This window comes from Paralichthys olivaceus, chromosome 7, assembly GCF_024713975.1.
Source record: "Paralichthys olivaceus isolate ysfri-2021 chromosome 7, ASM2471397v2, whole genome shotgun sequence".
NCBI lineage: Eukaryota > Metazoa > Chordata > Actinopteri > Pleuronectiformes > Paralichthyidae > Paralichthys > Paralichthys olivaceus.
The window spans coordinates 1,031,446-1,057,062 of record NC_091099.1 but is presented as its reverse complement, the minus strand read 5'-3'; the positions used below and the strand labels follow the sequence as shown (position 1 = coordinate 1,057,062).

At 44.8% G+C, this 25,617-nt stretch overlaps 3 protein-coding genes and 1 long non-coding RNA gene across 6 annotated transcripts; 2 read left to right on the top strand and 2 right to left on the bottom strand.

The window, feature by feature from the left end:
- Nucleotides 1-3,987: 3,987 nt before the first annotated feature.
- Nucleotides 3,988-13,594, bottom strand: cotl1 (coactosin-like F-actin binding protein 1). Its single transcript, XM_020105596.2, has 4 exons — nucleotides 13,042-13,594; nucleotides 12,074-12,156; nucleotides 7,736-7,893; nucleotides 3,988-6,369 (listed from the first exon to the last, which is right to left on the bottom strand). Exons 1-4 carry the CDS (start codon nucleotides 13,116-13,118, stop codon nucleotides 6,259-6,261), a joined length of 429 nt encoding a protein of 142 aa, XP_019961155.1. The 5' UTR covers nucleotides 13,119-13,594; the 3' UTR covers nucleotides 3,988-6,258.
- LOC138410830 (uncharacterized) lies at nucleotides 12,144-13,602 on the top strand. The gene is made up of 2 exons (XR_011243453.1): nucleotides 12,144-12,305; nucleotides 12,364-13,602. It is a non-coding gene; the product is annotated as an uncharacterized lncRNA (long non-coding RNA).
- Nucleotides 13,603-15,531: 1,929 nt separating this feature from the next.
- Nucleotides 15,532-20,428, top strand: klhl36 (kelch-like family member 36). 3 transcript variants are annotated; one of them, XM_069528490.1, is made up of 9 exons: nucleotides 15,532-15,584; nucleotides 16,708-16,791; nucleotides 16,960-17,154; nucleotides 17,271-17,393; nucleotides 17,692-17,913; nucleotides 18,023-18,328; nucleotides 18,842-19,069; nucleotides 19,149-19,306; nucleotides 19,427-20,428. In XM_069528490.1, exons 2-9 carry the CDS (start codon nucleotides 16,732-16,734, stop codon nucleotides 20,028-20,030), a joined length of 1,896 nt encoding a protein of 631 aa, XP_069384591.1. In that variant the 5' UTR covers nucleotides 15,532-15,584; nucleotides 16,708-16,731; the 3' UTR covers nucleotides 20,031-20,428. The 3 variants fall into 3 exon arrangements, with proteins under 3 accessions (XP_069384591.1, XP_069384588.1, XP_069384589.1); XM_069528487.1 differs by lacking the exon at nucleotides 15,532-15,584 and adding an exon at nucleotides 15,588-15,842; XM_069528488.1 differs by lacking the exon at nucleotides 15,532-15,584 and adding an exon at nucleotides 16,087-16,610.
- On the bottom strand, nucleotides 20,418-24,540 carry LOC109644308 (aldo-keto reductase family 1 member B1). Its single transcript, XM_020109662.2, has 10 exons — nucleotides 24,301-24,540; nucleotides 22,827-23,003; nucleotides 22,594-22,710; nucleotides 22,349-22,426; nucleotides 21,940-22,056; nucleotides 21,744-21,856; nucleotides 21,334-21,421; nucleotides 21,161-21,244; nucleotides 20,928-21,010; nucleotides 20,418-20,849 (listed from the first exon to the last, which is right to left on the bottom strand). The coding sequence occupies exons 1-10, from the start codon at nucleotides 24,394-24,396 to the stop codon at nucleotides 20,816-20,818; spliced, it is 987 nt and encodes a 328-aa protein (XP_019965221.2). The 5' UTR covers nucleotides 24,397-24,540; the 3' UTR covers nucleotides 20,418-20,815.
- Nucleotides 24,541-25,617: the final 1,077 nt, after the last annotated feature.

Sequence of the window (25,617 nt, the reverse complement as noted above, 5' to 3'; positions counted from 1 at the left end):
CCTGATATTTCGAGTCGGACTAAACTGATCTTTATGCACAAATTCAGGACAAGAGGAGAATGAATAAATTATGAACTTGTTATTTATATATTTCTCACCAGTTAATGTACAAAGACCAATTGATGCTAAATAAAAAAATGTAAAGACAAAAAAACACGTGATAGAAGGAACATTTGTCTTTGTTATGTCTGTTCAACTCAGAGGCCTGTGAACACACACACACACACACACACACACACACACACACACACACGGGCCCCCTGCCTTTTTCTTTCTCGGAGGTGATGAGATCATTCCCAGACCGCAGAGTTGCATCAGCATCGCTCGTGCACAGTCGACTCCGAGCCGTCCGTCTGGACTCAGGACCCCACTGAGCTGTGACTAACCAAATGTTGAATCAGTCAAACAAGACGTGACGTTGACGCCGACCGGGAGCGAAAGGCTTTTATCTCATGGCTGAGAATTACACCGACGTGTTTCTTTCAGCGATCACATTCAAAACGAGGCGAATGCTCTTTGATGTGCCTCCGCACAGGAAACACCCACTCACAGGCTTTATGTTTTCAGGTTGTCTGTCCGTCCCAGTCTTTGTGAGCAAGACGGCTAAAGATCGCCTTGAAGGAATTTCTTCAAATTTGGCACAAACGTCGACGTTAACCCACAGATTTAAATGGTCAAAGGTCAAAGGTCACAGTGGTGTCAGAGAGCGTCCTCAGCACATCTCAATCTGACTTCAGGGAATTTCTTCACATTTTGACCAGATGTTGGACTCAAAGATGAACTGATTAGATTCTAGAGGTCAAAGGTCACGGTGAACTGTAATCGTAGTTTTAGCAACTAGCACCAGACTGGATTCACCAATTCACTGAATTCCTCATGAAGACCAGTCCTGAACCTAAAACCGTGTCATCTATGACAATCCTGTCTCTTGTGCTGAGAGGCTACAAGACAATTGTGCAATGTGCTCAGACAGATCACATGACTCGCTGTGGGCTGTAAACTATGCTGCTGCGTTGAGGAGGTCTGAGGAATGCAGGAAGGATCCGAGCGGCATCGCTCTGCAGGACCTGATCCGACAGAAGCTGGACACTCGTGCAGGTCGTGTGTGAAACGCTGCTGACGAAAGGTCTCAGCTTTCAGCTTGTTCAGATTCAAACAACAAAAATACGGCGAGAGTCAAACATTCACACATTCACACAGTCACACAGTCACACAGTCACACAGTCTGGTTATCTGCTGCACTGACGCTGATGATCCAGTATTTACCCTGGGTCTCAATGACTGGAGCTGTCAGGACGTGCAGAGAAGGAGCAAGGCCATGTGGGTGGTGACATAACTTTATTTACTCTGCTATCATTAAAAGAAGCTAGACAATACTGACGTGTAAGAGCTTTGCTAACATATGACAATTAGCAATAAACATGAGGTGCAGCTGAGTATCGTTGTTGTTGTGGTTGTTGCATTGATGACAGAAATGGAAAAATGGAAAATTCGACTTGATAGTGACACTAAAAGAAATATTGCACATGAAGACGGACGATAGCTTCGCAAAAAATCAATCCAAAACATCTGGATCGCCTCCTGGTGGCTGGCTGCTGTATAGGTAATAGACCCTGCCTCCTCCATGTTAGCAGACATACAATCTAAAGAGTCAACGTTCACAGAAAAAGTGTTGTTGCAGTTGTTATAACGCAGACGTGTGACTCCTACAGGAGGAGACGGGTCTGTGTTATAACTGCTCAGGCTTCTTTCAACGTCTGACAACTTTGAAAATTGTGGTTGAATTGAAAGAATAATTGGTTTCTCAGGAATAAGAAAAGGAAGCGACATTTAGAACTTCATCTGCTTCGGTTCAGTAGGATGTTGAAACGTCCTTATTTTTGGAAGCAAAGGCCCAAACTAAAATAAAACAAAGGAGTGGTTCTCACCTCTGACACAACCAGACCACAGAACCCTTCTGACGAGATTCTGCTTTTCAATGTCTCTTACAGAAAGGGTGTGAGATTTGATGTACGGATGAAAATAGAGTGAAAATACACGATTCCCCTTTTTGCCAGGGTCCCCCTGCACCCCCTCGAGAACCCGGGGTCCCCAGGCCCCACTTGGAGAACCCCTGAAATAAAGCTCATGGAATTCTTTCTCTACTGAAATGGACGTCAAAGAAAGAGACTCCTTCAAATAGTCACCTGTTTCAACTAGCCTGACCCCCCCCCCACCGACACACACACACACAAATACACACACAGAGACACACACTCATAAGCTTTAACTACTCCCTCAACTCCTCACAGCTTATTTAAAGCCACAGTGACACACCGGAGCTCCATCATTACACAACCTGCCATTAGTCCTCGTAGAATCACTGCAACAACCCTGACACACACTCGTCCTGCTGCACGTTTGATCCTCACACAAACCCTGAAAACCCTCCTGACTGCAGCTACACACACACACACACACACACACACACACACACGGTGGAGCTGCGGACCATCGACTGACCTACAGACCAGCGGCTGTCACTGAAGCACTGACATGGAAAAGGGACACTTAGTCAATTTAATGAAAATCAATGTCCAGCCGTCGCCCACCTCCGTCCTGGACTCGCTGATCTAACACACCTGAGCACGACGTGAACGCCGAGCACAAGAGGCTTACTCTCTGTGGATTAAGTCATTAGCAAAGTGTTTAACTGTCACACCCTCATCATCAGTGATAGATTTCCTTATTTCACTCAGTGGAGTCACTGAAACAATCCGATGCGTTACAGCAGCAGGAAATTCACCTTATCATGAAATTAATATGTAACTTATTAATAAAATGACTTGTTCATTTACTGAGGTCAAACAAACTGACGGACACATGGCGAGGAACTAATTGAGACGCTGAATGACCCGAGGACTTTGTTTTTCTCGTCCAAGGCTGAAGGACTCAGGGCGAGGAGTGGTATCCATGGAAACCCTTGGGAGTCCCTGAGCTAGCAGCGACGGTTGCCGTGTGGGCTTTGACTTCCAACGCACAAGTGCCAGAATGACCTCACCCGGCCCCGACAGAGAAAAGAGATCTTAGAAAATAAAATGCAAACTTGAACAGTGCTCGCTCCACTTCTTGGAATAAAAAAGAAGTTTAAAAAGGGATGAGGAGAAATATGAGAAGAGGAAGCTTTTGGTTTCATTTTGCATTTCGAAAAATAAAAATAAGAATAAATAAGACAAAGCTTTATGAATGATTCAAACTGCTGACAATGCTGCGTATGACTGTTTCTACAAAATGTTCTATGTAAATTAAGTTGTGAAGTTGTTATTCGGAGTTGGATTTAACTACGAGGAAATACTTTCTCCTTTAGGCCGTAAACACAGAGTGGTTTTCAAAGTTCAGCGAAGTGTAGCACCATGAGAGACGCCTCATTGTTAATTAACTTTGCTCCAGGTAGCAGATGTTTTATTCACCTCCTCACTGCCACACCTGTACATACGTGAGCCCTTGTTGGTGCATTCAGAAGCAAAATACTTATAATACTGTGCAAATATGCACATTTACTCGTTTGGACGCCGACTTCTCCTGCAGTTTTTATTTATTTTTGCATTTGAAAATGTAGAGAAGAAGGTGAAGGTTGAGGTGCAGGACAAGACGTGCACAGATTTAAATTGAATATGTTTGTCATATTGAACAGTAGTTCTCTAATGGAGACGAAGAACCAGGTTGTTTTTCCTTAACACGACGACGAACAGAATCATTCTTGGATCATGATGGAAAATAATCCGATATTTTTCAGTGTGTGAAATTTGGTGCAGCTTGATTGAATCTGAGGAGGATTGATTTCTACTGAGTGTGATTCTAGGTTGTATTGACTTATCTCTCTACAGCGTCTGGAACTAATAACACCTTCAAGGTATCAGTCCACTGAAGAAACATGGAACCAGTATGGAGGCAACCAATAGTGTAAGTTTCAGAGAGACACAAAAAAAAAACACTTCATGAAGCCAGTTTTGTAAAAGAAAAAACATCAAATTTTATTTTGAAATGACTTGATTTTGTGCCAGTTTTCTTTCTTTGCATTATTTTTTGAAAATCTCTTCCACCAATATCCTAAATAACAATGCTCTTAAAAATGAAAACAAAGAGGTCAAACCCTTAAGAGAAGATAAAATTCATCTCAAAAATAAAACAAAATAAAAAAAAGTCCTATTTTTTTTGCAGGGGGGAAGGGAGGGTTTAAATTAACAAAAAGAGATGCTACAACCGAGAAACGGCTCCTCCTGGGTGGAGATGACAAGCCCAGGCTCATGCATTGATGACGCGCGTGCCAATCAAAGTCCCGCTCACATGTTTGGAGGATAGCCAATCACAGTGTAGTGTCCACAGACTCCCATGATGCCCCTCTCTCCATGGGAGACTAAGGCAGTCAAACACAGTAGGTTACAGTTTATCATGGAAAGCTTTCAGATGAGACACCAGAGGAAAAGATCTCCGTTCTCAAAGACGATGTGCTGCTGAGGGATCAGAGTCTCGTTCTTTGACATGAACTCGTCTACAGGTTCTGTTCCAGCTCTGGAAAATTCTAAACATCAACTACTTCCTCCAGAAACTGGAGGAGGAAGTGAACAGTACGTGGAAACACAGTAAGACACAGGTGGACTTGTGATAAAAGATTCACAGAACAAAGCTTGAAGATGAATTACAGTCAGCCTCGACCTTGAGGATGAAATGCAAACTCAACTGTCTGGCTGGAAATGCAGAAGTGGCTAAATGTGAACTTTATGACGCTTCCTCACAGTGAGCTGAAATCCATCAGCGGAGATCTTTTCCTCCTGGTGGTTCAGTGTATCATGACTAAGAGCATGTTCTGGTGTCAAAGCACATGCCTGCAAGTTGAAGGGCTTCATTTCAGAACGATGCAGCCACTTCATCAATGAAGTCACTTCCCATCCAGTTAAGTTACAAACAGTCTAAAACATGTTCCACGATCACAGTACGGCGCGTAGAAGGGAAACCCTTGAGCTGATCACATCCTCATTACATGAAAACTCAAACCGGGCCTCGATGTTAACTTCACTCTGCTCAGCTGCCGCTCAGCTGAGATGAGGATGAGTGTGAGATGATGATGCACAGTAGATAACCAACCATGAGCTGTCTGAGGAGAGGGCAGAGGGCGGAGAGGAGATGACCTGCTCGCACGTTTGCTTGAGAGCTATCTCACATGATCTGCGTTCTGTCAGAGCGACGGCTTGCGTGCAGAAACAGTTTAGAAAAAAAATGTGCAAACCAATATGTCTGCAGGTCGTTAGTCAACATATATCTGATCCCATTTGTTCAATTGGTCCAAAAAACAAGGTCAAGCTGATAATTGGTCATTTACGCTGGATTATTCGTGCGACTCTTTCTTGGGCCACGAGCAGAAGCAGTAGTAGAGAAGCAGCTGGAAAGATTAAGAAACGCACGTCTTCACCGCAATTACGTCAAAACGGAGGCCGTGAGCTAAAAGCAGCAAATCTGAATTTGTTGATATAATTTTTTGTTTTAATCTTGTTATGAAGAGGTTTGAAAACTCCCTGGTGACGTCCTGGAGTCTCCGCTTGTTGCCTGGCAACTGCTTCCGTGTCATTTTTACACTCCTGATTGATGGATGCGTAACGTGGCGAGATAGAAACTAGGTACTGAGCTGTAGAGGTGTTGGTCGGGGGATTCTGGTCCAGAGCTGCTGGACAGAGTCAGTCTTAATAAAATGTTGATGATTCGGACCTGCTCTGACCCTCCTCCTCGTCTTTTATCTTCCAGCTACACGAACTGATGGAAGTAAGCACGTGAACGATGCGGCTCATGCGCTCACTTTAAGTGAATAAATGCCCAAATGCAGAAATTTAAGAGGTGCACCAACAACATCTCTGCCGACACACATGAAAAGCTGCGTTTTAAGAAGAGTTAAATCAACAGGTTCACAATGAGCCGTTTTCAGGCAGCGTAGCTCTTGATTGACTCGTGTTTGAAACACTCATACTGGCTCAGCCGTGTGTTTGATCTGTTCCTTTAACTGACGTCACTTTGAAAGGAAAACGTTTGTGCTTGGCGCGTGCATTTTCTGCAGGTGACCTCTCCATCCCGCCACGCCCTCTCCCCAAGAGGTAGCAGCCCTGCCCCGACACTCCCCACCCCCACTTATTCCAACCCCCCCCCCCCAAAACCCTACCCCACCCCGACCCCCTGTCCCTCCATACCCCCACCCCGACCCCGACACTTCCAGTGGAACGTGGCGCTTCTCTACTCGGCCTGAGCATCGTAGTTGGCTCCGCCGGCCTTCTGCAGCTCCGTGCGGATGTAGGCCATGTCCAGCTCCCTCAGATCACTGATCATGAACTCCTTCGCAAAGTTCTGCAGAAACAAAACATGAGCTGAAGTGAAGAAGAGTACGAGCAAAGGATGAACAACGAAAATACAACATCAGTTCACACCGACTGCCGGTCGGAACAAACTGCAGAGGCTGACAGCAAATCTGTGGCAAACTACTCAGACAAGATCCGACAGTGTAATCGTGACATCAAGTGATGTTCAACACCAACTGCTCCTCATGGCTCAGTCCGCTACAGAGGGACTTCTTTAGGAAACTTGTTTTCTACAGAACCAACTGTAAACACAAGAACATATCAACATTTTTACGTTTCTCCACCTGAGACCAAGCATTTAGGATCTTCGTCTGTTAATTAGCAGCATTAGAAGCATTTTGGAAAAGAATCAGGAACATTAACAAGATGGAAATCTACGAGTGTGTGAAATTTGTTGCTGATTGAATTTGAGGAGCTGTTGGGTACGGTGGCAGGGACGTCTCACACAAACCCTTTAACAGAAAACACCACAACACAACCTGGAGCACACAAATGAGTTTACTGAATCATTTTTGGTTGGGTCGTATGTTAACATGTCCGAGCAGGTGCAGGTTTGAATTGGAGATGATGACTCTGCTTGGTTTATTGCATGTTGCATCAAAAACACAATGACTAATTGAGAGACGTAGGTTTTTTAACCACATACCGGGCACAGCTTCCTTCCTCAGTTTACTTAGACCTGATGCAACATGTGTTTTTACCTTTAACACCAGATGTTTTTGTGCTTCTCCCTTCAGACCTGGACGGGACATGAGCGTCTCATCCACTTTGTTGTTTTAATTCATGTGACTGATGAAATACATCGTGATTCACCGACATACTTGCAAGAAAGGTGAAATGCCTCGTCAGTGTTTTCAGCAGTTTGTTTTTCATCAGTCTTCGCTCTTTACTCTGCAAAGTCACGTTTTAGATGACAGCTGGTAATCTAGGTGAGGGGAGGAATAATGAAGCTGACGGTTCAGATGGAGACGAGCGGCTGTAAGAGACAAACGTTGTCTCTAAGAAATTCAAGTTTTTGTAGACGTTGGTAATTCTGTCCCACTCAGGTTTGAGGTTATAGAGTGAGACTTCATTCATCGCTTTAAGTCTCAATGGGTTAAACAGAAGTGGACTTGGATACAAACTAAATGAGCTTAGGTCTTGAGCTCGCTGGAATAAAGCTGTCTTTGTTCTGGTATTATTTTGCCCACCAGCATGTATAAATTATTGACACATTTCTCCCACTCTATCCAGCATTCTGCTGCCATGTTGCCTGTGAACCACCCAGAGGGACCATTCCAGCCTCATTCTGTCACTCGCTCATAAGGACAATAAAGTAATGGCCTCCTCTCACACATGAGACACCACAGTCTGACCTGCACGATGTCTTTCACCAGCGTCTTGTCGGTGCTGATCTTGGCGCGCTGCAGGCCGCTGATATTCTCGCCGATCCAGGTGATGAGGGTGAACTTGGCTCGTTTGCTCATGGCGTCTCCCGTCGTGATTCGGATGAAGCCAAACAGACGAGCGTCATCTGAGGGAGGAGACGGAGGAAACTGAATACACAGATTGCATCATTTCACTTCACCACATCCTAGCAGCAGAACTATCAGGGGCTGACACACAAACTGTGAATCGTTCTCGGAGGTGAAGTGACTGACGACCTGTCACGTGATGTCATTCTCTGTTCTTCCAGTAAAAAGCTGCAGATTCCAGCTTTGATCCAAAGACACGAGGAAACACTCGTTTTCACACCTGAGAGTCTGAACCAAGCTTCAAGCTTTGTCAAAGGGTTGTTTGAGGGTTGAGACTTAGTTTAAGCATTTAGTTGTGATGAAGGTTGGCCAATGCATTATGTCTATGAGTGTGTGTGTGTGTGTGTGTGTGTGTGTGTGTGTGTGTGTGTGTGTGTGTGTGTGTGTGTGTGTGTGTGTGTGTGCACCGAAGGCAGACAAAGAGAATAAGATCAAATGTTGGTCTTAGTGTTGCACAGCAGATGAATAACAGGCTGAGCAGGGCCTGTGTGTCACTGTATGATTATCTTTGTGGGGACAGTACCCGTGAGGACACTTACAAAGAGCCTCAGGGTTAAACTCAGATTAGAGGTGGGGTCGGGGTTTAGTTCAGGGTCAGGGGCTGAAGAACGAACGATGTCCTCACAATGACAGGAGCACAAACCCGGGTGTGTGGCACAAGGAGGTATTCAGGTCAATGGACACAGTCTTTTGTCAGCAGTTGTGTCCCAGTGGCCACGCCTGTCTCTGTCAGGGTGGTCCACTACACAACCCACTGTAAATAAAGTCTGAACACACTCCACCAGACCGACGAGGAAAAACAAAACACGTCTGCTGCTATTTTCTTCTGACTCATAACTCGTCCAGCCTCTAATTCAAGACACTATAAATGTAGATTAGGAGAAAGAACTGCTCAGGGACGTTAGCAGCCTGTGATGGGAGGACACAAGTAGACAGAGCTCGAAAATAAAATGTTGCACATCAATAAAAGTTATGTCCCTTAAGTCTCCTAGTGTTATAAAGACCTGGAAAATAAACTGAATTAAATTAAAGCAAACCCGAATTCAGTGTGAATTAGACGATGAGTTCAACATTCTACATTTGAATAAGCAGGTTAACTCCTCGTGCCTGAACAGTGGGTCTGTGGACCAAGTGGAACACGTCTTCTTCTACGTCCTCAGATAAACTGAAGTCGTCAGGAAGTGTTGTAATTCACAGCCAGATTAATTTCACCATATTAGATGGATAAGATAAGATAATCCTTTATTAGTGTGGAAATTTACAGCAGCGAGAGTCAACGAGGCATCAGCAAGTAGTAACTAACTAAGTTAGGAATTGAAAACACATGTAATTAGATATATACAACGTAAAGACAAATATGTGCAGCGTGAGAATATAAAAGCATCTTTCATTCGACATTATGTCGCAGAGATGATCATCAGAACCACAGAAGACGTTTTTCAGAGGCTGAACAGAAAAGTATGACAGTCGTGCTAATTCAATTAAACAATAAATCCATTGATTATTTATTTTATTTATTTGCAGCCTTAACTAAAGCCAACCAGAACAATTCATGCCGGTGATATATATACAAATATATATATACGTATGTAACTCAATAGCAACTAAACAATTGAAGCTGATACAAGTTAATTTAAGTCTAGTTCCTGTTTAAGGTTTGACAAGTTTACTAAGTTGCTTTGGGACATTTTACAGCACAAACTGTTTTCTTTTTATGTCCCTGTCGATAAGAGAGACTCAGATTTCAGATGAGACGCTCCGAACATTCACAGGAGCAGCCACTGAAGTCTTATCAGTGCGGTCACAAAGGATATCATTTGTTTCAACACCTTTCCTGGAGCAACACACTCACACACTCACACACTCACACACACTCTCACACACACACACACACACACACACACACACACACACACACACACACACACACACACACACACACACACACACACACACACACACACACACACTCTCACACACTCACACACTCACACACACACCTCCCTCCTCTCTGCAGCAGAGAAAACTGCACTGAATCTACGATGACACAGCAAAAAGAAATGTGCTGAAAGAGACGTTGTTCTGCATAAACGGACTTTCTTTGAGCAGACCAAAGGTTGGCAGGTGACACTGCAGCTTCCTGTTGACCCTGCGTCAGCCCACGCTGAGTCCCTCTGAGACACATCCTAGAAACCAACGCTGTCTCCTGCGGTCTGTGCTGTTTTTAATCTCTGCAAACTGCGAGGGCCGGATGGTGAGGTCGGTCGACTCGGTGGATTCTCAAAGAATGAATCACACTGATTTTTGGTGACACCCGCTTTTCCTCGCAACCAATCCTTTGATTTCATCACAAAATGCCTTGATACCTACTCACTGATGGACATGAACGGGTCCCCAGAGGATACATCTTATGGTTTCTGATCTTTCCTCTAGTGCCACCATGGGGACAAGATTGTCACTTGTATAAGACTAATGTAAACCTCACTAGACAGTGATAAGCATCAGAGAGTCTGTTCATGCTCCCCAGAGGATGGGCGGCTTCAACAGCATTTAGATTTATCCTTTATGTCACCGTCAGGACTAAATGTCAACTTTGCACACGAGAACATCCATCGACAAAAGACTCAACTTCGGAGGGAGTCAACCTTTCTCTTTCAGAAAAAAGCATATTGTCCCCTGGGTGAAAACTTCAGATTGTTGGGTGTCATGGGCAAAGCAGCCTCTAGGGGTCTCTGTTTCAAACCACTGATTGGTTTGTAGACCGGCGAGTGTCTGACGTGGGCGTGTTTTCAACTTCGCTGTTGTTTTCGCAAACTTAATTGAATAAAGAGCTTAGGAAGAAAGTTCTGTGATTTCATTATGGTTTTACAACCAGCTAAATGAACGTCCTCACTCAATTCTTGTGTCCATCCATCTATTGGATGGAGGGAATAACAAAACTTTGACCTGCTGGGGCCTCTAGAGGAAAAGTTTCAGAAACAAGATCAACAGATGTCACAGCAATTCGTAAAATAATATTTGTTGACTGTGACACCGCGATTCCCTTCATTTGCATAATTCACGTCCGACATTCCCCCCGTTTCTACATGTGCTGGAAGCAGTTGACCAATCAGAGCAGACTAAGCTTCATCTTAAAGACACAGGAGCTAAAACCAAGTGTTTGAGACGCAGGCTGAAAAGAGGAGCTGCAGCGAAAGTGATGCAAGCATGAAGACAATTTACAGTCTTAACTCTAATTAACTTTATCAACCTGAGGAGAAGCAGAATGTGTCTCCTTGAAACATCAACGTTCAAAACAAGCTACTGCAGACGATCAATCTGCATCAGCTCCTCCCACACTCGGAGTTCTGCAGAGTTACAACTGCACCACTAAATAAGGAAAACAGAAGTCTGACGGGGTGTGGGTGTTGGTGTCATCTCTGAACAGGAACTGGTGGCAGGTTACGCAGCAGCTTCGCTGTTTTAAATGGATAAATGAGCTATTTCAACATAGGAATGTGAAACTATCAGAGAAATAAAAGTACAGCCCTGAGGGTGCAAGCTTTAGAGACATGGAGAGCAGGCATCAGAAACAGCCACACCCGACATCTGAGCAGATGCTTCGCTGAGGACGACACAGGCTGAGGCGACTTGACATCAGATTGTTAAAACCCACACAAACACATTATCGGACCACTTACATCGCTCACCTGATTACACAGCTGCACAGCACATGCCTCTTTGATAACAACCTTGTTCTCAGATTCAGGGTTTAGAAATGAAACTTGCATTAACTGGTTGGAGAACATGGAGTCAAGTTTCCAGTTTGACCCGTCGCTCTGTAAAAACTATGCCCCGATAAACGAAAGCTTGACCTTTAATGCGTCACCTCGTGAAAAACCTGCGCAGGATATTGTAGAACAGATTATGTAATGCAACACATACAGTGTTTAGTGCTTTGACAGCAGAGTCACACGGCTCAAGGCCAACGGGTAAGAGAGAGCAGAGAGTCTTAAAAGATTAGTGTCCTGGCAAGTGGAGCTGTGTGGTATATCTGCTGTTTAACCTCACCAGAGAAACACACACAATCTGGAGCCGTCAGCCTCAGTGACAGACAGTTTCACGCTGAGAGGCTTGGGGGGGGGGGGGGGGGGGTGCAACTAGAGGGACTCACATTAGAATTAGAAACCTGCTGTTTACCTGTGCACATCATCTTGAAGTCCTCATAGTCGGTGCCTTGTCCTGCAGGTACGATCATGACGCCCTCGTATTTGAACGCAGCCCTGCACAGAGACGCAGACACATTATCACACCAGACATGTTCCCGTCTGAGGATCTGTTGATTCACAGCGACGACATCAAAGACACATCACAGCCATTTTTTATTCTGCAAACTGGAGCAATGCACAAAAAAGCCTCAGACGCCCACGTGGTGTGTGTGTGTGTGTGTGTGTGTGTGTCACTACTCTAACGTTATCCTCTGAATACAGGACAAAGGAAATTACTTCTGCCCCGCTGGGCCTGAGGACTGAGCGGAGTGTGACCGCTGAACGGCCTGAATCCGGATCACAGCACCGGGGCCTTGAACGCTCCACGTCTTTCTACCTTCAGCTGCTACAAGCACAGAAAACCCTGGACTCCGGTTTTCACGCAATAACTGTGAAACGATGTGAAACGGTCTCGCCCCGGTGTGCCATTGTAGCGCGTACTCGCGGCGATTGAATTGAACTGCCTTTACTTTTCTGGCAATTTAAAGGTTTCTACGCCCAAGTACACAAGACCACGAATTATAATACACAATTTACTACATATTAGAAATCATCAGGAGTCTATCTGTCATTCGGCGTGTTTCATCTCATGTGAACTGCGCGGATTTATCTAAAATATAATAATTTTATTAGAACACTTCCTCGTTCCGCACCCTTCTCCACAGACCCGGCAGCGCAGCATCAGGGAGGGGACGCGCTGTGTCAATGCACATATTTAAAAGAAATGGAAAATTAAAACAAGTCGTTTGACGTGTTGTATTAACGCCGAACCGAACCACAACTAGTTACGATTCTGCTGATGTTCTGGTTTCTTACGTGCGACGCGTTTAACTGAGCAGATGCACGCTTCTAAACAGAATGGCCGCATTCTTGAAGGGAGTCTGGCCGAGTCGCACTCACCAGTTGGTGTCCGTGTTGTCGTCCCTCACGTCGTTGTAAGCTTCTCTCACCGCCTCCTTGTCGATCTGCGTGGACATGGTGGCGAGAGTCCGGGTGAGGCCGCGGGTGAAGTCTGCGGTGATGTGGCTGTGAACCGGGCGGGAGGAGGGTGGAGGCTCGGCGGTGATGGAGGAGCGAACTTCTCTGGCTGAGGCCGAACTACCGGTGATGCGGTTACACAACAGGCGTCTGTCCCCCGCACTGAGCGCTCTGGAGCCGGGTGGACTCAGCGGAATGAGGCGGCTCCTCTTCCAGCAGCTCGGGTCATTTCCTGGAGGATGGTGGGCGGTGGCGATGCGGCTCGGTCAGGGAGGAGAAGAAGAAGAAGTGATGATGAAGGAGAAGAAGAAGAAGAAGAAGAAGAAAAGTCCTGACGACCATCAACAGTACCAGGTTGTCAAGGCAACCAAATGTGCACGATCAGCTTCCGGTACAAACTGTCACAATAAGAGGAACAGCCAGGTGGAAGCATGTGTTTTATAAATAAAAGATTCTTATAATAAAAGATTCTTATAATCAGAATGAAAACTCCTTGTGTTCATTTAAACAAACGCATTTTAGCAGAATGATTCGATCACTAATTTTATACAGTTTGTTAATATCTGTTGGGTTTTTATCTATATCCACTTAATATTACAAACAGAATGCAGGAAAAAAGAGGAAATGACAGAAAGGCAGATATTCAAATTCAAAACTACTGTATTTGTTCCCAGGGGACGATTCTAATGCACATAAAGAAAGACAACACGTAAACACAGAAAACAATGATCACATCAGTGCAATGAACATTTAAATACTGTCCAGTTTACTAAAGTTATAAAGTGAGAGTTGTGTATGTGACAGTAAAAGGACGGTGAGGATGTGAAAACTGATAGTTGGAATGTAGACAATGACCGAATGATTAAAGTGATCGAGTGCACTGAGGTAAGTAATACACACATGAAGAAGTACAGGACCAGGTAGCAGCAGATGAATAAATACTGTAGCGTATGAATAAATATACACACAGCAGGAATAGATTAATAAATACAGCAGCGGATACATGAATCTAAAGCTGATCAGTTAGTATAAGAATATACTGTAGCAGCAGTGTGTGAAGTTCAGTTGCTTGAGAGTCTGTGTGGGGGGTGTAACTGAACGTCTGTCAGGAGATATTGATTCTGTGCGACGGAGATAAAAGAAGAGAATTGGAAAAGTGAAGCAGAAATATGAGAAATGTCTCAAATATGAATTATTAATATAATTAAATGAATAATGTTTGGAGAGACCATGTGATATCTGAGTGTGTTCTTGAATCTTACTCTCAATGTCAACAGTGATCTTTGTGTGTAGGTTGTGTTTGTTTCTTTCTCTTGGTAAAATAAAGGTTTTTCCAAACACCCACCCAGCCCAACAAGGTGAAACTTTAATATGCATTTAATGACGTCACTATAATTTACTGGCAGTGGTTCGTTTGTTGTAATCTGAAAACCAGGAAACGTGTTTTCTCAGCGACAGGTTTGACGCTGTTTTAATCTGAAGGCAAAATTAACCACTTCTGGTTTTTCTTGGGCCAAATTCTTTAACTTGACAAAAGCTCTGCAGAGGAATCAGTTTCATTTGAGCTCATCACGTCTGTTACTGATGATCCACATGAAACTTTAATAAAAAACAATCTGACACCTTCACTGTGCTTTTATTTGAACATGATGTCTATTCTACATAATGCAAACACAACTGTACCATTCAGTACAAGACAAACTGTACAGCTACACAACACAGATACAATAAGTAGTATATCTCTCACCTGGGGGGGGAGGGGGTGTATGTTTGTAAGCTGGGAGGGGGTCAGACAGTGCAGAGGTCAAAGGTCACACCATCAGTCTGAATTCTGAGGCTGCAGCTTGTCCATCACTGCATCCTCGCGCCCCCTGCTGGTCGAAAACCATCTCCACAGCCTCACACATCTCACTGTCATATTTCTTACATTCACACTGATCATTTATTCATGACGTGTGTCTCAGAGGTGATTAGTTTCATGTATGTTTTAAAATGTGATCAACTTTGCAGATTTTGGTTTTGATGAATGTTTTAAATTTATATACGAGACGAGCTCTGCTTTACAAAATAATGTCAGTGATAATAATATAATAAATCTTATTTTTATGTTTATTTGATTTTTCATTTTTGTGATAGTTAAAAAAAAGTCTCTTGAAACGTTTGATGACGTCTCAGTCTTGGATGTGATCTGGTTTGTGATTGGTCCGTTTAGCAGCATTGAGCTTCAAAATAAAATAGCAACGTAACGTGTTGACGATCTTTTCAAATAAAAATGACATAAACAACTAAATTTCCAGTGACTGATAATTCCTTTGCTCTTATTGTTGGTATAAGTTCTAATGAAATAAAACCTTTATTCGTTGTCAGTTGAATGTTTTAGTTGCGGGACGTATACAACAAAGGGATTTATTTTGAAAACTACAAGCGGAAGTGTTTGTTTATCCAGCTGACAGGAAGTGGTGCAGGTCAGTTTTTATGTTATTAACGTTTTTACAGGTGTGTGTGTGTGTGTGTGTGTGTGTGTGTGTGTGTGTGTGTGTGTGTGTGTGTGTGTGTGTGTGTGTGTGTGTGTGTGTGTGAACAGACACGTGATCAAACCGGTTTATAAACAGTTTATGGTTCAGACACAACTCTTCTCTTCAAGCTTCCGGTTTATGAGGTTTTTCTTCTTTTACGTTTTAACTTCGACAACGAGAGAAACTGAGGTTGTGTTTCCATGAGCGGTCAGTTCACACACACACACACACACTAATATACACAGTGTGTGTGTGGGTGTGTATGAGATAGAAAGAGACGGAGTGTGTGTGTGTGTGAGAGAGAGAGAGAGAGTGTGTGTGTTTGTGTGCGTGTGTGTGTGAGAGAGACAGAGAGAGAGAGAGTGTGAAAGAGAGAGAGAGAGAGAGTGTGTTTGTGTGTGTGTGAGAGAGACAGAGAGTGTGAAAGAGAGAGAGAGAGAGAGTGTGTGTTTGTGTGTGTGTGAGAGAGAGTGACAGAGAGATAGAGAGTGTGAAAGAGAGAGAGAGTGTGTTTGTGTGTGTGTGTGTTAGTGAGAGAGAGAGTGTGTGTGTTTGTGTGCGTGTGTGTGTGAGAGAGACAGAGAGAGAGAGAGTGTGAAAGAGAGAGAGAGAGAGAGTGTGTTTGTGTGTGTGTGAGAGAGACAGAGAGTGTGAAAGAGAGAGAGAGAGAGAGTGTGTGTTTGTGTGTGTGTGAGAGAGAGTGACAGAGAGATAGAGTGTGTGAAAGAGAGAGAGAGTGTGTGTTTGTGTGTGTGAGAGAGACAGAGAGTGTGAAAGAGAGAGAGAGAGAGAGTGTGTGTTTGTGTGTGTGTGAGAGAGAGTGACAGAGAGATAGAGAGTGTGAAAGAGAGAGAGAGTGTGTTTGTGTGTGTGTGTGTTAGTGAGAGAGAGAGTGTGTGTGTCTTCATAAGAAAGATGAGGATTAAGTCGCCATATAAATAAATGAACTAGTTAAGAAGAATGTAATTGTAAAAGGTAAAAATGTAAAGTAAAGATGAGTCATGTTGTAATTATGTGGTAATAACACATGTACGTTTTATTAACTGTGTGTGTGTGTGTGTGTGTACTTTAGATGATGCCTACCTGAGGGGACGTGATGGACAATGTCAAAACTAACCGTGTGTGTCGGCCTCAGCAGATCAGTGAATCGTCCAAGGTCAGTGTGTTTTTGAAATATTTTCTATTTCTGCTGCAACAGTCAAAATTCAAACCCAACGCAGCGGCTCCAACAGCAGTGATTTTATTTGTTGCCATGGTAACAACAATGATGGTTATCTCACCTGTGAACGCACAGAGTTCTCATATCTGTCCTGTGGTGCTGCAGGTGTTCCGATGGGCGGACCAGGCTACGGAGGTGCTGCGAGGCCTTGACGAGCAGCGGCAGCACAGTCGCTTCTGTGACGTGGTGCTGGTGGCCGGTGACCTGCGGGTCCCGGCTCACCGCGCCCTGCTCGCCATCTCCAGCCCGTACTTCCACGCCATGTTCACCTTGGGCATGAGGGAGGAGCATCAGGAGGAGGTGAAGTCAGAGAGTTCTTTGTCTCTCGTTTTCAACCGGTTCAACATTTCTCGCCCCCATTTTACATGAAGGATATTAAGTCGCCCTGACCTCCGTCCTCCTCCTCCTGTCCACAGGTGGAGCTGGTTGGGTTGTCCTGCATCGGCCTGAAGGCAGTGGTCGACTTCCTGTACACTGGAGAGCTGCCACTGGACGGAGCGAACATCGACTCGGTGCTGGAAGCTGCTCACCTGCTACAGGTACTTCCTGCTCCGCACATGTTGTTAACGTGTACAACACAAGATGAACGACATGACAACTCCTCAAAAGTGAGGCCAAAGCGTCTCTATTGCCCCCTGGTGGCTGGTTGCAGTAGAGGTCATAAACCTCCTCCATGTTAGCAGATGGGACATGAAAGTAGTCATTAAATAAAAGTTTGTGAAAGATGGTTTCTGTTGTTTCAGGTAGTTTCTTCTCACACTTATCAGAAACTTGAACAAACGTCAGTGTGAGCAGAAAGACTTCAGCGCCACTCATCATCTCCTTGCTGTTGTTCAGGTGTGGCGAGCCGTGGATTTCTGCTGTCAGTACCTGGAGGGGGAGGTGAGCGAGGACAACTACCTGTACCTGCAGGAGCTGGCTCTGTTCTACAGCCTCGAGCGACTGGACACCTTCATCGACCGCTTCATTCTCACACGTTTTGCCACGCTCTCTTTCACCCGGGACTTTCTGCACAACATTCCTTTAAACAAACTCTGCTCCTACCTCGCCAGTGGCCAGGTAACTGCTGCCGGTGCTTTAAGTGCCGGGAGTTTTACACATTGTGTAGGTGGAGAAGAGAAGTGGCGAGAGGAGCCTCCATCATTAATCTCCTCTTCTTCATCATCAGGTTCAGCACGACAGCGAGCAGGCGCTGCTCCAGGCCGCCATGCAGTGGCTCAGCCAGACTCCCAAGCGGACGGCCCATTCCGCACAGCTCCTCTCCCACATCCGCTTCCCTCTGATGCCGGCGGCCGACCTCCTCAACCAGGTGCTTTCGTCGGTGAGGTCGCTCCTGCCCGGGGAGGCTGGCTGCGAGGCGCTGGTGGAGGAAGCTCTTGAGTACCACGCAAATCCCAGCGCTCAGCCGCTCCTGCAGACAGGACGCACCAGGCTGAGGGGAGGAGTGAAGCAGCTGCTGCTGGTTGGAGGAGAGGTTCAGAGGATTTCATTTCAGATTTTTACAGCATCTTTACATTATGTTTTCATGTTGTCCCTCCGCCACCTTCTGAACATGATTCCTCACCAACACCTTCAGGGAATCAAAGTTTGGTACAAAGGTTCAGTTGGATCCAAGAGTGAACTTATTTAAATTGGTCAAAGGTCACAGTGACATATTGTTACGCCCGACCTAGGAGCTACCAGAACATTAACAGCTTCCCTCTTTCCCCACTCCCAAGTGTCACCACGATTTCTACAAATCCCACAAAAAACCCACCTAAGATCAACACTGGTTAAAACACGAGACAGCGCATCAGCTACTATATTAAATGTTCCTTTTATGTGTAATCTCAATGTTAAAATCCTGCAGCAACAACAAACGCATGAGATGCTGATTGTTGTGTGAGGTGTGAAAAAGTCGTTTCCTCCTTCAACACAAGTTGAGTTAAGTCTTTAAACTCCTCTGGAGCTGAAGCTCATTGGATTCTTCCCGTCTTTACTTCTCAAGGTTTCGGAGTTCGGAGAGGAGCTGAGCGTCAACGTTTGTCGCCTGGCTGGTGAAACTGAAAACTGGGAGGTGGAAACGAAGCTGCCGGACCAGCGGAGCCACCACTGCCTGGCGGTACTGGGCGGCTTCATCTTTACTGCAGGCGGCAGCTCATCCAGGGACGTTGGTGGAGATGCTGCCTGTAACCTCCTGTACAGATACGACCCCCGACACAACCAGTGGACGAGGGTACTTCACCAGACGACCCCAATGCTTTCAGTTCATCACCTCCTGAATAACACACAGTGACCGTATGATGTTTTTCCAGGGGGCGCCAATGAACCAGCGGCGAGTGGACTTTTACCTGGGGACAGTGGGACAGTGTCTGATCGCTGTTGGTGGAAGGAACGACACCGGAGCTCTGTCCTCTGTGGAGGTTTATTGTCCGGCTGAGGACTGCTGGTCCTACGTGGCAGAACTGCCCAGGTAACCCGACCTCCTGCTGGGTCTGCTCTTTAGTGGTTCAGTGTTTTCAGTGAATGCTCACGGTGCATTCGGACTTAACTGCTTGAAGCATTCAAAGTTTTTTTAAATCCTGTTTTCTAGGATTACCTATGCCCACGCTGGGACGGTCCACCACAGCATGGTCTACATCTCAGGCGGCCATGACTTTCAGATCGGCCCGTACCGCAGAGACTTCCTGAGCTATGATCCGTCGCGGGACGGTGAGGTTTGGGTGGAACGCCAGGCCATGTCCGTGGCCCGAGGTTGGCACTGCATGGCCTCCCTCAACCACCTCATCTACGCCATTGGGGGCATCGACGACAACGAGGACACTGAGCGCTTCGACATCCTGCAGGTCGAGTCCTACGACTCGCGTAGCGGCCAGTGGACCCGGGTGGCAGCGTTGTTGCTGCCCAACAGCGAGGCGGGGCTTGCTGTGTGGGCAGGGAAGATCTACGTGCTTGGGGGCTACAGCTGGGAGAGCACGGTGTTCTCCAGAGCCATGCAGGTGTACGACCCCGACAAAGGTTCGTGGTCCAGAGGGCCCGACTTGCCGAAACGCATCGCAGGGGCCTCGGCATGTGTCTGCACCGTGAAGCCCTCGACATCATCATCATCATCATCATCATCATCATCATCATCATCATCCTCTCCAGAGAAGACGAAGATGGGACAAAGAGTGAGAGGAAGATCAAACCCTGTGTAACAACAGGGAAGACTTTGTTTTTGTCCAGATAGAATCAGCTCGTAACGTAACGCAGGAGGAATCTCTGACCGGGGGAAGTGAAGCCTCGTTCACTGGACGCAGCAACGTTCCAAGAATCTGGAACTGAACCGATTCAGGAACCAGAGCTGATCTGGTGGAAGTTTTAAATAGAACCCATCACCTCTGTCCGGGGAATCGTAGAGACGGAGGGACGGACGTTTCTGGAGACAAACAATGTGAAGTATTTATTCTTCATGGAGACTGAGCAGACGAGCTGCACAAATGTTAAAATGTAATCCCACGACTTTTACACGACTTCTGAGCTCCACCTTGGTTCCCATGGTTACTGCGGAAGAGAAACTGTGAACGTTTAATAAACATAGTCACTAACTGTCAAACTGCTTTTATTTAAAAATGATCTTCTACAGAAACACACTTGACTTTATTCTGAGCAGGAAAACACAGAGAGCTGATCGATATTTTCTTCACATTCACATTTGTAAACTGAATTTTCTTCACAGTTGTCGTCACATTTCATCAGTTAACAGGTAAACGAGTCACTGATGGATTCAGATTCAGAAATATATTAACCCCCGGAGGGAAATTCAAAAAGTCACAGAGCTCCTGAGCAAGCGATGAGAAAAGCAGCAGTAAGAGTAAGGACTAAGCAAAAAATGCAGCGTTATCAAAATAAATCAAATTAAACTAGAAGACAAAAGTAAAAGATGAGCATAAGTCACATCCCTGGAAGGTCGACAGTTTAGATCCAGTTTGTTGTCTCGGCCTCACACGAAGGGATAGTACGGATGAGACTTGACTCTGAGAAACACAACACACACAGTCAGTCGCTGCGTCGCACACGAGACTGAAGCTACAGAGGATTTATTGGTGACTTACTCCTCAAACACGAAGGCCCTCCACCCTCGGTCCAGACCTCTCAGAGCTCTCATGTCGTCCTCAGACAGACTGAAGTCAAAGATCTGCACAACAACCCAGCAGCAGGGAAACGGATTTTAACGAGGCTGGTTTAACAATGTCAGTCAGTAAACTGGTGTTTATTACGTGACAGCATCTGTATTTGCTGTTTAAGATTTATGATCCTTTATTAATCCCACAACGGCGAAATGTACCTTTGTGTTTTCAAGGATGCGATGAGGTTTGTCACTTTTAGGAATAACAGCAACACCCTGCTGAACGTGGTACCTCAGCAACACCTGCGAGAACACAACACTACTGTTAACGACAAAGCAATACACACACACACACACACACGTACATGTACACACAGTTCACCTGCACTGACCTGTGACGAGCTGCGTCTGTGCTTTCTGGCAATTTCTGCAACGACTGGGTCGTCCAGGAGTTTATGAGGATCAGTGTCCCCTCGAAACCTGAGACAGAATAAATATTTATATCACAGCATCGTTTTATTCATGACAGTCTGTCGGCATCACAAAACACAAGTATATGGAGCTTGAACAAAGACTACACAAATAAATGAACTCATCACAATACAATATATATTTGAAGTATTTTAAAAAGGACACTAGCTGATATATGAGCAGGAGAAAGTGCAGTTCTGTGCACCGGAGCTTTTTTACTTTACTTAGACAAACCAAGTCTTTTATTCTAACATCACATCCTCGTTATCGAGGAAACCTTCGCCTCCTCTGTGGCCTTCAAAGAGCATCAGAGTGATGCTGTGAGTCTCACATGTCTGGAGGTCGTGCAGGTGAACCAAAGGGGCTGAAGGCGACCAGAGAGATGTTCCTGGATTTACAGAACTCCATCATCTCTGTCTGCACCAGGTAAGGATGCAGCTCCACCTGCAGACACAGAGAGTTAGAGGTGAGGATCTGTGGGTGTTGATCCACACAAAGAGCTTCTGAGGTAGAATTCGTGGTGGCACCTGGTTGACAGCAGGCGGCACCTTACACAGAGCAAGAAGTCTCTCCAGCTGTAAGATGTTGAAGTTGGAGACTCCGATGCTCTTCACCTTCCCTGAGGCCTGTAGAGCTTCCATCCCCTGAAAACACACGGCGACGGTGAACCTCTACCGGCCACTGCAGCCGACTCATTCAGCTCAACCAGGAACCAGGTCACACGTTATGTTACGGAAACAAAACTCGAAATCTTTCTTTTCTACCACTGGGATAATAAACTAAAGTGACACTGTGATAGAGATAGAGGTAAGTATTTATATAATCATTTGTCTACATCTATATATTCCTCATGTTTCTGTGTATTGTAACATTTTAAAGTGGTGGGTAGGTTGAGCTGTGATGAGAAATGTAAACTGAGAGATCACATGTTCTTACCCTCCACACGTCCACGTAGTCGATGTCAGACGTCAGAATCTCTCCGTCCTTTTTTGGATAAAGCTCATCACCCTCTTTCTGTGGAGAAATTTACATTTTAAAAAAAGGCTTGTTGGCAGAAACACACGTCCTTATTTCATTTTAATCATTTATTTAGCAAAAACACATGGGGCCTGAAATGACCCTTATATATACACATATATATATACATACACATATATATATATATATAAATGTATGCTGACCTTCAGGCCGACAGGGAAATGCACAAGGTAAAGATCCAGGTAGTCGAGCTGGAGATCGTTCAGCGATTTGTTCAGACACGCAGGGATGTCCTCTGCAGCATGGTGGGTAAGCCACAGCTGGAAATAAAATAAAATAAACCCAATATGTAAGAACTCACTTGAAGTATTCATATTCTTAAAAACAAGTAAAACAGGAAGTGATGTAATCATATTTTAAGACACTCAGCACTCACCTTGCTGACGATGAACATGTCCTGTCTCCTGATGATGCCCTGCTGCATCTTGGCGCGCAGAGCTTTGCCGATATCCACCTGGTTGTTGTACATCAAGGCCGTGTCGATGTGGCGGTAGCCTGCAGCGATGGCCGCCTCCACCGCGCCCTGGACTGAGGTGGGAGGAAGGTGGGAGGACTGCGACAAGTAAAACACATTAAAAGCATGAACGGCTTCACTTCTGTTACAAACTGTTCATCAAGGGAATATGGAGTTCAGTAAAGACGGTTAATATATCCACACTTAACGTGGTTAAAGTTATTTCTTTATTCATCACAATCGTTTGTCTACATGTAGGAGCCAAATGCAGAATCATGCAAATCATTCAAATAAAACATTTGGTTAAATAAAAAGTCAGTGAGACGCTGAATAGGAAGGAAACAAGGTGAACTGAGGAACAGGAGGGAGACCAGAGCCAAAGGAAGAGGACACACTCAGGAAACACCAGGAGGTGAAGTGAGACCAGGTTTCAAACTAACAGAAGAGTGACACAAAACCAAACACAAACTGAATCTGTGCCACAAATCAAAAGTCCAAACACCAGAAGTCTCATAAGTTCACCTGATTTAGTAAACACAGGGTGCTGCAGCAGCTAGGCTAGCTGGCAATCATCCATTCATGCTAAGCTAACTAGCTCCCAAAGCTCCAGAATTATTGGTATTTTCATTGATAATTGATACCTGCAGTAAAACTCTAAAATATGCACGAATCAGCATTTTAACATGACAGCACATTTACATTCTGTTTGTTATTTACAGATACACAAACACTGAAGTCCGTCATCATCACACATTCATTTAGATTCATTCGATGTTTGTTCTCATCAGTTTCAGAGGTTTGGTTCTCATCTTAACAACTCAGTCACTTTTGTTTAAAATCTTGTTAACTGCTGAATTTCCGACACCACGTTATATTATATTATTTACTGACTTTATTATATTCTTTGAGGGCGGAGCCTGTTTAAATAAAGAGGTCAGGTAATATGGACCAGACCAAGTATGCATGGGGGGGGGGCTGCTGAAACACCTCGTCGCTGTCGTTCAGAACGTACCAACACCTCATCAGCATTTTTCAGACATGAACTCCGGAGGTTGTCCAGAGAATTGGGTCCAGGGTTTCTGCGGAGGTTTCCTTTCACATATGAACAAGCGTCAAAACGTTTGACAGTAAATGTACGTATTGCAGTTCTATACAGTTCTATATAAGCTCTATATAAACCAGTTCTACAGCCCTGCAGCCTGCAGGAGGATGCATATAAAGACTATAATAATCTTTTAATGATTATGACCTCATTGGACAGACTTCATCCACCAAATAATCTGCTGACCAAAGTTCAGCTCAGAGAAAAACACTACTGACACTGAAAAGAAAAATGTGCAGGAGAACAAAGTGATGACGGATGAAAACAGATATAAGAAGGAGTGTGCGACGCTACCTTCCACGTCCCCAGACCCAGAACAGGCATGTGTGAGCCGTCATTCAGCTCCAAGGTCCGGGACACCTGCGTGTCTTCCATGTCCACAGAGAACATTTCACAACACAACCAAACAACGACCTCAGCACTCAGAGCTTCCTCTTCTCTTCCTTCCTTTTTCTTTGCTGATTCTGCTTCTTCTCTATTTTGTGCACTTCTCTTCTTAACCCACTCCCTTTTTCTTCATAGTCCCCCCCCCCCCCCGCCCCCCCGCTCTTATCAGTGCAGAAGTTAATAATTGGACAACAACCCAAAGAACTTCACCAGCACACACAGTATTTACATGTATACTCAGTAAGTCAGGAGGAGCTTGTTGCAAAGGTCACTTTAGTTAGCAGCATAGGGGTGACACACACACACACACACACACACACACACACACACACACACACACACACACACACACACACACACTGTGAAGAGAAGTAGAATCCGCTGTAATGTCTCCAGTTCACCATTAGATGGTGCTGTTGTATCACTGTGTTACGCAGCTAAAACACAAACGATTTCCAGGAAAGAGAAAAACGGTGACACAATAAATACTTTAAAAACTTCTGCAGCTACATGATTAACTGTGTTTGATATATTTGACAGTAACTGTACTTCAGTATTTCGCCATTTGATGAATAGTTTTTTAGATATTATTTGTCACAAGTGTAAGATCATTGTTTGATGCTGTTATTCAGCACCGTTTGTTTTGCGGCTGAGGTTCAGGAGCCAGAGAAACATTTACAGACCGTTTGCAACCATTAAAGACTGGACTGACATTCCTTGTGCATCATTTGGTCTGTGGTGATAATTATTATAATTATTGTAACTAGAGTGTGAGTCAGTCGAGAGATTACCTCCACCAACGCAAACAATCACATGATCGCCTACTTCTCACTTCTTTAAGTATTATGTAATTCTTTTAAATTTTCAGGTGGGTGAAAGTTTAACGACATTAAACGAGACATGTAGAAGAAGACGTAACGAGCCGAGTGGTTTGAAGTGAGAATGAGAAGTGTTTTTATGACAGACCCTGGAGTATCTGATTCTTATGTAACTGCACACGTGACCGAACACATATGGATCCACACACTTCCTCTCATCCCGGGCCCCCTCCAGCAACATGTGTGAACACTCAGGAGGATGAAATTACTTTCTCTTTGGAAGTTTGTTCTCATTTACACAAAGACGTGAAGTAAACCGTGCCCAGGGAAAACTTCTGAAGATGTCCATAAAAACTCATTCCTCGCCGCTGGCACATTATAATGTCACTATTTTTAATATTAAAAA

Bases quoted from the DNA above. Each gene is read 5' to 3' on its own strand.
- cotl1 (XM_020105596.2), bottom strand. From the start codon at position 13,118: ATGTCCACGCAGATCGACAAGGAGGCGGTGAGAGAAGCTTACAACGAC. The intron at 12,157-13,041 runs GTGAGTGCGACT...GTCTCTGTGCAG, and splicing joins GACAACACGGACACCAACTG to GGCTGCGTTCAAATACGAGG. The intron at 6,370-7,735 runs GTCAGACTGTGG...TTGTTTCTGCAG, and splicing joins TGGTGAAAGACATCGTGCAG to AACTTTGCGAAGGAGTTCAT.
- klhl36 (XM_069528490.1), top strand. From the start codon at position 16,732: ATGGACAATGTCAAAACTAACCGTGTGTGTCGGCCTCAGCAGATCAGT. The intron at 16,792-16,959 runs GTCAGTGTGTTT...GTGGTGCTGCAG, and splicing joins AGATCAGTGAATCGTCCAAG to GTGTTCCGATGGGCGGACCA. The intron at 17,394-17,691 runs GTACTTCCTGCT...GCTGTTGTTCAG, and splicing joins AAGCTGCTCACCTGCTACAG to GTGTGGCGAGCCGTGGATTT.
- LOC109644308 (XM_020109662.2), bottom strand. From the start codon at position 24,396: ATGTTCTCTGTGGACATGGAAGACACGCAGGTGTCCCGGACCTTGGAG. The intron at 22,427-22,593 runs GTCAGCATACAT...ATTTCTCCACAG, and splicing joins ATTTCCCTGTCGGCCTGAAG to AAAGAGGGTGATGAGCTTTA. The intron at 21,245-21,333 runs GTCAGTGCAGGT...GTGTTCTCGCAG, and splicing joins ACAGACGCAGCTCGTCACAG to GTGTTGCTGAGGTACCACGT.